The sequence below is a fragment of the Papilio polytes genome, unplaced genomic scaffold (assembly GCF_000836215.1).
Source record: "Papilio polytes unplaced genomic scaffold, Ppol_1.0 DF821400.1, whole genome shotgun sequence".
NCBI lineage: Eukaryota > Metazoa > Arthropoda > Insecta > Lepidoptera > Papilionidae > Papilio > Papilio polytes.
Window position 1 is genome coordinate 3,221,424 of NW_013527804.1, and position 11,450 is coordinate 3,232,873.

Consider the following 11,450-nt stretch of genomic DNA (forward strand, 5'->3'; position numbering starts at 1 on the left):
ACACGGAATTGCTTCCATTTTACGCTTGTCTTCTGTTTGGTCGTGGTATTACACCGGGCGTGCCGGCCCTGCAGTGCTAAGATGTTAAAGGCACTACCACCGTTACACTTTAGGAAAAATTGCCTTGTTCATTGCAATAAGACAAACTCTGTTTACAAATAACTAGTTAGATATCAGTAAGTCCAAACAGAGGGTTAATAATAAAAAAGAAATTATCTGTGTAACACCAACCGACTTTTTTTGGTACAGACACATTTATAAGCTGTGTTGTATTGTTCCGCAACTTGTTTCAAAATGTTCAAATGATTGTAGCTTTTATAGTGGAACCGCCAGTTTACCTGACTGTACTAATAGACTACAGTCAGGTAAACGGTGTTGCAGCATCAATATTCCTTTGGCTCATTAACTACGATAACCCTTGATTAAGGAGTCAATTATAAGTAACCTTACGAAAATATAATTAAATAGCAAAGCCATTGTATAAAATGAAATTACAAGAAAATTAAACTTATTATTTACTAGCTGTTCCCATGCGACTTCATCTGCATAAAATTATGAAAATTTTATTTTAATGTTTTACATTTGTCAAGTTATCAATAGTAAATGTCAAAATGACATGACATGACAAATCTTGACAATCTTGCTTCCTTGATGTTGGCAGCAACTTATGGTCTCTTTTCCACAATAGGATTTTATCCAAACTATTTACCCCCTAAGTTTAATGGGGTAAAAATATATAGCCTAAAGTGTGACGCAAGTGTAGGGCTTTTTATTAAAGAAAGAATTATTTAATAATATGCTGTAATTGCTGACATCTTAGGCAACAAAAAAGTGTGTGTTTACGCTTTATTATAATAGTATAGAAGTATAGACAAGCTTTTGCCCGCAACCCATTTGGATGGAATTAAAAAAAAAAATGAGTAGCCTATGTGTTCTTCCAGACTATCCTCTGCATCCATACCATATTAATATTAATTTCTAAAACTATGCTAACCTGAAATCAATCCTCTATAAGGACAACCTAACTCTTTAAGAAAAGAACTCAATTCCAACATAAAAGAGCTTGTTTCATCCAAACTGTTTATCTTATTAACAGATTCCTCCACTTTGCATAATGTTTTTAATTCTTCGGCCAATTCACATACAAGTTTGATAAAGTCCAAGGACTTGAGGCCTTCATCTACGGCTTTTGAGAATGCATCTGGATCTGATAGAGGACCATCATATCTAGAACAAAAAAAAAAAGTATTGTTATAGATTATCTATTGATAATTATGCTATCTGTTTAGTAATTTCCTTTTAAAGAATACAGAGTAAAGCAAACTATTGTCTATATTTAACATTAGCTGTTGCTTGCAACTGTATGCACAAGAAATGTTATAATATAGCCTATGTTACTACTCGGCAATAACATAGCTTTTTAATGGTGAAAGAATTTTTGAAATCAGTCTCTTTATTTTTGAGTTACTTCAATACAAATCTTTACTGTTTATAATATTATATATTTATTATATATAGGTACACTAGCTTTTGTCCTCAATTTTGTAAAAACTTAGTAAGTAGCATGCAACTTCCAGATTATTTTTTACATCTGTAGTGAATTCCTTCAAGATTTTTAAAATGACATTGGAGACAGTCAAAAGCATAAATGTGAGCTTTTGCATTAATAATTTCAGCGTAATTTCAAAAATCATTTAAATATCTGGGTTTATCTTATTGACATTGTAAATGTGAAAGTTTCAATGGATATTTGTTCAGTTCATAGTCAAAATAGCTGATCTGATCTTGATGAAATTTGAAATTTTTGTTTTTTTATTCCATTCAAACACAGTATTGTAAGCCAGTATTAAAATATAAGGAAAAATGAATCTGTTAATTAACAGAATCAGAATTGCATAATAATTATTAACTCTTCTTATGGATATTGGATTTCACCATATTTTGAGAAATCACATTGAGTTGCAATTCTGTATTATTCCTGGTTCATGATTGAGACATTGATATCAACTCACTGGGGCCAGTTAGTGCCAGTTAGGGCCAGTTACTCATTAAGCCAGTGGATTGCCACTACTTTATTGAGTCCCACTATTCAACTGTACTGGCCAAATATGACCCAGGCTTTACTTTCAGTAGTATAATAGAGTAAATATTATACATTTCTTCACATAAAAGTTCACAAAGAATGAATAAATAATAATTTCATACGAAGGTTATAAAGAAAGTTTATATTTAATAATATAATGTTATAGGCACATTGTAGACTTGTAAATAATAAAAGTGTACGTAAATTATACATTTTTATGGCATTACTGGCAGCTTTCAGCGTAAAGACAAACTAGATTCTTGTTTCTTTCAAGACATTTCTCGGAACATATGAATTATTTTCTTATTGATATGCTTATAAAAATTATGGTGATACTCACCCTAAGTCACCCAGTGAGTCAAATATATCGTTCTCCATATTTAAATTATAAACTTAGTTTACTTAACAATATCTTTTTCTAGATGCTTAGCAATAAAAATTAACCAACACACCAGACACCGGCTGGCAAAAAAATTGAGTTGTCAATGTCAAATCAGACAAAAGACAAATCAATAAACCATAACCAACAGATATAGATTATCAAATATGAGGCCAGTGATATTTGTTCAATGTAGAAAATTAAGAAAGTTTTCTAAATCAAATAACTTGTAAGACGAATTTAAATTGATTATTCCAACTTATTTTATAAAACTAAATTCATTTTTTTCATTAGGTGAAAACATTTAGTATTTCAGTTTTAAAAATTCAGATTCCATTTTCTCCCTAACCTAGCATGCCAATGATGATGAAATTTGGAATACAAATATACACCCAGCAAATAATATGAAAAGTGTTCTAAATGTACTACTCCTCGTAGTCTACCATCTTTCGAAATTAAACAAGCAAAAGTAACCTTGTGCAGACTCCGTTGTACATTTGAGACTTATTTTACAAATATTCATTGAGCCTTTCTGAGATAGCTCATCCATCCATCCTTTTACATAATATTAGTGCACTGGTCACATTTAGGGGTTATAAAAAGTCAGTTATTTTTCACAAAATTTTTAATGCAGTAACAATAGTGTGTAACATATATAAAAAACCAAAAGTACACAATGGCGCAGCCGGTGTGGGCATGTACGCATCCTAAATGCAATTCTCGTGCGCAAAATAAATTTTATCTCGTGCTTTTATATATTACGTAAGACACATTGTGGCTAATCACAGATTTAAAAATTGTGAGAGAAAAAAAACCACCTTTGTCTATTAAAAATAAACCCTGGAAAATCAATCTTAAAATGAAAGTTACATAACATACATATTCATTTTATGTCTATTATATTTGAAAATTAACTTATTGATAAATATTTAAAGAGAAAAAAAAAATACATAGATTAAAACTTTACTGTATAGAGGACGAAATAAAAGTTACTTTAGATGCTAGTTATTCTTTCATATATTATGTATCATATATTAAATCCGACTGCGGTGTCCGGGTGGACAGGGCAGCGGCGTACAGCCCTCGGTAACTGTTTACTTGTGCTTGAGAATTGTGTTCTTGAGTTTGTCAACGTTAGCTCCGGAGAATTCTTCAAGTTTCTTGGAACTCTTAACAAATACAAAGGTCGGCATTGAGTTGATGTTATATTCGGTCGCAATGTCCTCACATTCGTCAACGTCCACCTGGAATACATAGTTCAAAAATTAGTAAACAACTTAAGGAGTTTCTATGGTGGGAAATATATTCTCTATTGGTCCGACTCTATTCTCTATTGCTTGCTCTTCACCTGCCTGGCCTATTCTATTCTTGTAATTATATACAATAATTTATTTTTGGTAGTACTCCAAATATAAAACTTTGCGTAAATCAGGTTTTAGTTACTCTTTTTACAAAAAATAAAGTTTTTATATTTATTACAAAAAAGTATTTTTTACTTATAACAAAAATCTAATTTTACTTTTTATGAAAATCAATGAAAAAGATATTATAAACAGGAAAGATTTGTATTTTTGTATGTATTGAAATAACTTAACTTCTGGGCCAATTTTAAAAATTCTTTCACTGTTAGATAGGCAATTTATCTGTGAGTAGCATATTCAAATAAATGTGTCTGTTGCTAGGAGAATTTAATGTAGAATAAAATTGTCCTTTACAGTTTTTAAATTGGACTAATAGTTTAGAAGATATTGTGAACACAAACAATAAGGGTAACTGAAAAATCAGGTCACAAGCTACCGGGCTTAGAAATTTGGAATCTGGCATCAATAGATTTCTGTTATTACGTAGATTGCTATTTTATACTTTAGGTGCTAGGTTGAAAAAAGGGTCGAACGTAAGTTTTGAACTTTGAAACTATACATAGGCAAAGTCATGGGCAACATCTACTGACTTATGAAGGGGTAATAAAACAGTATAAAACTTTTATGGTGTGTGGCGGTAGGTTAGTTTACTTTTTAATCTACTAAGTCACTTTATCTACTAATCACTTTAAACTGAACCAAGGACCTTTAATTAAATCCACTCATATTCGTTACATTTCCTAATCATTAAATTAAAACCATACTAATATTATAAATGCGAAAATTTCAATGTTTAACATATCTCCATAACTTAAAGAATCTTAATGAAATTTGTCAATGTAGAACAAAATCTGAAAGACGTAGTTACGTAGTTTTTTTTAATAAAGCGACGATATTCGCGAGCAAAAGCTAGTCTTACTATGACTAAAAACAATTTGAGTGTAATTTAAAAACAGTTTTCCTTTATGAGATATAAAACGGGGTAAACCCTGTTACCAATATCCCTTTTTCGTTTTATAAAATCAACTTGAATTTCAACGAACGATTTTCTGACACAGCTAAATGTGTTACAAGTGTCACAATTCAGTACAAAACAAATTTATTACCATTTTTTTTAATTCCTAGTACATTGTTTTTCTTTAATAAAGCGTGTCATGCACATTTTCACTTAAAATGCATTGTAAATTTACCAATGAGTTACTGAACGGAATCAGTTAACTTGTTTTGGCCTCGACCCTGAAGTGGCCTCCATTAAGTGATAAAAAACATTACTTATTATCCATTCAAAATGAAGGTGGCCATTACTGAGTCTTATCATTCTCAAATTTAAAATGAAACTAATTATATCTAACTAATATTATAAATGCGAAATTTTAGATGGATGGATGGATAGCATTTTAGAAGTTTTGATGGATACTACAAATACTAACATATGTCCATATGTTAGTATTTGCCTAAACGGCTGAACGGCTCTGGATGAAATTTGGCATACATGTAGAGCAGAGCATGGAAGAACACATAGGCTGCTATTTATACCAGGAATAGTTACGGTTCCCGTGGGATTCATTAATTTAGTTTTTTAATGTATACCCGATCATTCAGCAATGGTTCAACATATCTTATTGAAATTTGGGACAGATATAAAACAAAGTCTAGAGTACACATGGGATAAGGTTCATTCCAAGAAATGTCCGGTTCCCGAGGGATACGTATCTTTTTGTTATTTATATAGTTTGTATGTGTTCTAATACCACATAGACGAAGTCGCGGGCAACAGCTAGTAAATTAATAAGTATTGGGATATTTAATTTACGCACATCTATGCACATTTTTTTTTTTCAAGATTATACATTGAATAGATAGAATTTACATAGTAAATTCCTGTTTTTATTTCCTGTGACGGCGCTGCCTTAACTTGTCTACTAATTATTAAAGAACTTACCTTCAGCACAACAATAGAGTCAGCCATTTCAGTGGCCATCTCATCTAGTTTGGGCCCAATCATCTTGCAGGGCCCGCACCAGGTGGCCATGAAGTCAATCACCACCAGCTTATCACCAGCCTCCGACAGCCTGGTCTTCAGGTCCTCAGAGTCCTTGATGTGGATCGACATTTTACCTGGAGACAAAGATTCAGCTTAATAAATTGACGAGACATTGTTAGTTGTTATCTGCTTTTTTGCAATCCAAAGCCGAAATATCTTGGCGGCCATTTTGGTTTATGGATTTTTAAGTTATTTTGAGAAAATTATGTTTAAAAACAAAGTTGTACCAAAAATAATAACTAATATTATCTAGTTATTTAATACAATGTTTTTTCTAAAAATATGTGAATATACGAGTTTTAGAGAAAACTGTGCATTTTTTTCTAGTGTCTGGTGATAAGGAACTAAACATTATTATAATTGTGAAGGAATAGTAAATAATTTCAGTATCTCTTTAAAAAACAGTGTCATCAAGGCTCTGATTAACGATACGTGAAGGTTGAACTCTGGTTGAAATAAGATCCTATAAGGACATTAATAAAATAACAAGTCTCATGTACCAAGGCAAGGTCAAACCATGTAAACAAAAGGTACATCTTAATTTTCAAGCATCTTACTAATATTATAAATACGAAAGTTTAGATGGATGGATGTTTGTTAGAGTTTGTGGCCTAAACGGTTAAAGGGATCTCGATGAAATTTGGCATAGATGTATAGTATGGAAGAACACGTAGGCTACTCGATTTTGTTTTTTTTTATTCCACGCGGACGAATTCGCGCGCGTTAGCTAGTAATATTATAAATTCCAAAATTACACTACATATCTATTTCAATATTGCCTTCTCTTTCGTCATCTTCCTGTCCTTATCCAATATCGATCTTATCTTGTGATTTCAGTCACTCCCTTTCTAATTACGTCACCTTTCACGCAATCCATCCATCTCTTTCTATCCCTACCTTTATGGATGACCTTTGACATTCCTTAATGAAACCTCTAGGCCAGATTTTCATGATCGATAACCACCCTTGGGGGCGATGGCGACCGGAAATTAAGTCCTTGAATGGAAATTAAGGGCCTAAGAAAAATTGGGAAGGGCGCTTATGATAATTAATTTTGGAAAAATATATTCTTAATTATAAAGTTACATTATAATTGCTCTTATACGTCAAAAGAGTATAATTAAAATATAATGTCCACTCCAGGCAAGGCATGTTTTATTGAGGTTTTGGAAGTGAAAACGGAAGGCGCTACAAAATAACTGATATTCGAAATGTTACACGAATTAAGTTTGGAAACCACCGCTTTAGGGTAGGCCCTACGGCATAGGTGTCGTTTGAATATGACGTCATATCCACAAATCGTTTTATATTCAAATCTTCATTGTAATGTTTTCTCAGACAAATTAGTCATCGTTAAATTAAATACAGACAATGACTTCGCACTTAAATAAATATCACGATTATTATTTAACCCTAGCTATGGCTCGCGACTTCATCCGCGCGTAATGTTGGATGGATGTTTGTTAGATTTTGTAACCTAAATTGAACGGATTTAGATGAAATTTGGTATAGACGTAGAGGACAGTGTGGAAAAACACGTAGGCTATTCATTTTTTTTAATTCCACGCGGACGGAGTAGCGGGCGAAAGCTAGTGAAAATAAAAACTAACAATAAACTTAACACATGTTACCGATATTGTAGTTTTCTAATGGCAAAGGATTTGTATAATCATTGACAGCTAAAGAGTTGGTTCCCAAATATTTTTTTACTTACGAAGCTAATAAATATGCCCATGCATGTTGTTTATAATGTTTTGATTTGTTAAATTCATGTAGACTTTGGGTTTTTTACTGAAACGACACAAACCTTTGCATTTTCGACCCTGAAGCATTGAACGAACCCTCATATTGTAATTTGCAGAAAATTAAAAGTTAAAAAAGCACAAAATGTATAAACGATAACGTAAACTGTAAATTTGATTATAATTAAACTAAAAATTTAAATTTCTAGGAAAATCTTATTTGAAGGAAAAAGTCCGACAAATCACTTTGACAACCAATTTTGACATACAAAAGAACAAAAAATCCGTTTAAAAAAAAAGACTTTTTAATTAAAAAGAAATGTAACAAATAAAATTATACACATCAAATAATAACTCACCTTAAAATAAATGTTTAAATATATCTTAAATACACTACAAATTTATGCTCTTTGGTATTTTCGCACAAACAGCCAACAACACGGCTATTGAATGACTGTTTATGTAAATGTTCAGAAACTCGTTATAAAACTATTCGCTTCCCTGTCTTACTCATTCGCTGACGTCATTTGTGTTTTTCAATCCTGACATTCATGAGGAAATAGGAACAACTAGCCCTTGACTCCGTCCGCGTGGAAATAAAAAAAAACAAAAGTAAGCCTATGTGTTCTTCTAGACTATTTTGTCTGTGCCAAATTTCATCAAAATCCGTCTAGCCGTTTAGGCTAAAAACTCTAACAAGCATCCATCCGTTCATCTAAACTGTCGCATTTATAATATTAGTATGAAGTATGATGATAACACAATAAAAAAAAGTTTTAAAAAAGGTTAAGCTTTTGAATTGCAGTTAACCTAAATGCGGGTTTCCACTGCTTGTTATGCAACATGAAAAGTTTCGCTACATCTCCCATATTCTTTGACAATTGTACACAAGCGTTACCTCTAACTGTGCATTTTTAAAAAGAAAATAGCAAATGTTTTTTTGTATGGATATTTCTTAATTAACTCCATAACTATTGTATGGATGTTCACATTTTAATGCAGTCTACAAAACAGCACATAGCTTATATATATCGACAACTAGAAGCCTGGGTAATGTTACGGTAAGAATCCCATACAATATTGATTAATGTAACTCGAGCTAAGTAGGTCGACTTACGTCATCGCAAGTAAGACATATCAATGTAGAATCGATGCAATTGGAAATAAAACAATAATAAATCATTTGTTACACACACATAGAGTGGACTTACATTGTCGTGACACTTAAAGTCTTGCCTCGATTACGTCATCACGGAATTTCAAATAGGAACCTATAATATTGACATTACATCGAAAGTCTCGCAAACATCAGTTCAGCCGTTTCGTAGATTACCCTACACTAGGGGTGGCAAAAATTTATGCATCAAAGTGGCATTTAAAATTTTTTTAATGCAGTCTTAGACGTGGCATCGAATAATTTTGACTGCGATTATTACGTCAAGTCCATAATGCACTTGCTTCATAATCATTTCATTCAAAATATTATGTAATTTGCCCTTTGTGGTATAATATTATAAAAATAGTTTATTAATTTCCCCTTGGGCAGGGGACTGATGTCCATACTAGGGTGGTCCCTGTGTAATGGATCACCAAGCCCCCGCCCCACAGACCAAAGTGAATCTTACAACCAAACTTAAAAACAAACACATATTTATTACTTAGTAAAAATGAAGAAGAAATTAGAGCTATAAGTATGTTAGGTGTTGGTGTGTAATGTGTAGTGTTTAGTGTGTAGTGAGTAGTGGAAATGAGTCTTTTTTTATTAAGATTATCTATCCTAACATTATACAGAGACATGACATTATTATGACAGAGATTTGGAAAGAAAAGAAAGCCTTTAAGAATTAGCAGCCATGGATAAGAATGATAAAGATTTAAAAGAGAAGTATATAAGTGTAAGCGATTTGCAAAACAAATATGAATCCCTGGACAGCCTGCCGGGACAAAAACATCTGTTCCATATAGCAAGAGAGAGAGAAAGAAGTGGAAGAAAGATAAACAATATTAGATGCATAAAAGATGATGTAGGAAAGGTGATAAATGATATTAAAAATTTTGAAAAACCTGATGAATGAAGAGAATGTTTGCGCTAAAGAAGTTTGCGGGTAACAGCTCATACTTTAAATAAAACTTGACTGTAAAATATGTGGTTTTATAGCCCTCAATTGTCACTGAATACTATATTTCATGTGGAAAGATATAAGTTGAGTGTATAATGATAGTAAAACATTTACCATGCCACCGAGATATGCCTTATCATGTGTTAAATGATAACAGACAAACCGCAACCAGCTTTAATGATACTATTCCTCTGTGACTTCATCCATATATTATAAAAAACTTTATTTGAATGTTTACATGTCACAAAACATTACAAATGACAAAGGCCTTTACCTTCCCATATAACATTTTTATTCAATTTATTTACTGCTGAGTTTAAAATTGTGAAAACATATCATCTATGGTGTGTGTAAAGAGTAGGGATTTTTTTAAAGGGTTATTTAAAATTTTGCTTTTAGTACTGACAGTCAACATAAGAACGAAGTGTATGTTTATGAGGTAGTTACTTATTTAACTAAGTAAACTTATTAAAACTTTTGTGAGACATTATACTATATGATTTTTAACACGGCTAAATCTCATGTGGGAACTTTCGGTGTAGGCACTGACCAGTTTAAAACCTGTAGGGGGTCCTTCTTCAGGGTGTGGTTGCCGGCTTTATTCGCCATCGCGTCGCGACGGTCAAGTGACCGTATATAACATATAAGTATATAATTTCTAATCTTACTAATATTACAAATGCGAAAGTTTAGATGGATGGATGGATGTTTTTCGGACGGATTTCAATGAAATTTGGTATAGTTGTGGAGGATAGTCTGGAAGAACACATAGGCTATTCACTTTTGTTTTTTTTTAATCCCACGCGGACGGAGTCGCGGGAGAAAGCTAGTAACATATAAATATATAATTTCTAATAGGATACAATAGCTTAAACATCCTTATAATATTTCAACTTAGTTTTCATATTAGAATAAATGGATCAGCAATAATTCAGGAATGCATTTTTTTATCACTTATCCAAGTTCGATTGTGTTACTCATATTTTATTCTGCTCCAAAAGTTATTAGTTCAACTCAAGGAAAAACGCCGCTAGCTATCATTAGAATACCTAGAAATAAAGATCAAAACATCGAGTCTATAAAAAAAATATGACTCACAAATACCTAGACACTGTATACAAGCAACACCATAGTATAATAGTATGTTTTATTGCCTTGAAGTACGACGTATTCTAACTGGTTACTTACTATGCGTTTACACCATAATTACCGACCATGACGTAAGTACGACGTACCTACTCGACAAGATTACAATTATTAAATACATTCAAACCATATTAGCACTTTTCCTTACCGTCAAAAATAACTTTGTATGAATGATTATACAAGAATTGACAATATATGACATTGATATGCTGTTAAAATCAACATCAAATAGTACAATAAGAAAAAATCAATCGATCTAGAACCAGAAAGTGCAAGGTCATATTACATGTATAGGTAATAATTACACCAAGAATGCATTTAACAGTTGAATGTGAAGTATGTAATGAATCATAATAAACTAAATAATTACTTACTTTTTGTGAAGATTTCTCGAATAACAACTAAAACCGGTGTAACACGCGGCGACTGACACAAATCACAATCAAGCAAGTGAAAATGAAAAATAACGCTAACATACCGGTGCTGCCAATAAAAAAATATTTTCTGCTGATTCTAATTGCAATATAAATCGAAGCAAGAGATTCATTTTGCAATAATAAAGTAAATTACATACC

The 11,450-nt window shown here is 32.0% G+C and overlaps 2 protein-coding genes across 4 annotated transcripts in view; both read right to left on the reverse strand.

Moving 5' to 3' along the window:
* LOC106108710 (protein FAM98A) overlaps positions 1 to 2,574 on the reverse strand; it is a 9,031-nt gene extending 6,457 nt beyond the window's left edge. The window contains exons 1-2 of the mRNA XM_013289970.1: positions 2,424 to 2,574; positions 995 to 1,227 (exon numbers count right to left, since the gene is read on the reverse strand). Coding sequence (XP_013145424.1) covers positions 995 to 1,227; positions 2,424 to 2,461 — 271 coding nt within the window. The 5' untranslated portion in view covers positions 2,462 to 2,574. The remainder of the gene's footprint in view (positions 1 to 994; positions 1,228 to 2,423) is intronic.
* Positions 2,575 to 3,069: 495 nt separating this feature from the next.
* LOC106108898 (thioredoxin-2) lies at positions 3,070 to 11,357 on the reverse strand. Of its 3 annotated transcripts, none has more exons than XM_013290226.1 (3): positions 11,250 to 11,357; positions 5,766 to 5,941; positions 3,070 to 3,706 (listed from the first exon to the last, which is right to left on the reverse strand). In XM_013290226.1, exons 2-3 carry the CDS (start codon positions 5,934 to 5,936, stop codon positions 3,557 to 3,559), a joined length of 321 nt encoding a protein of 106 aa, XP_013145680.1. In that variant the 5' UTR covers positions 5,937 to 5,941; positions 11,250 to 11,357; the 3' UTR covers positions 3,070 to 3,556. The 3 variants fall into 3 exon arrangements, with proteins under 3 accessions (XP_013145680.1, XP_013145681.1, XP_013145679.1); XM_013290227.1 differs by lacking the exon at positions 11,250 to 11,357 and adding an exon at positions 7,969 to 8,043; XM_013290225.1 differs by lacking the exon at positions 11,250 to 11,357 and adding an exon at positions 7,675 to 7,809.
* Between the last annotated feature and the right edge of the window lie 93 nt (positions 11,358 to 11,450).

What these genes read in the sequence shown, in the direction of transcription:
- LOC106108898 (XM_013290225.1), bottom strand. Translation starts at nt 7,714, where the DNA reads ATGAGGGTTCGTTCAATGCTTCAGGGTCGAAAATGCAAAG. An exon ending in TCAGGGTCGAAAATGCAAAG is followed by an intron (nt 5,942 to 7,674) that starts GTTTGTGTCGTT and finishes CTTTGTCTCCAG; the next exon opens with GTAAAATGTCGATCCACATC. An exon ending in ACTCTATTGTTGTGCTGAAG is followed by an intron (nt 3,707 to 5,765) that starts GTAAGTTCTTTA and finishes TATGTATTCCAG; the next exon opens with GTGGACGTTGACGAATGTGA.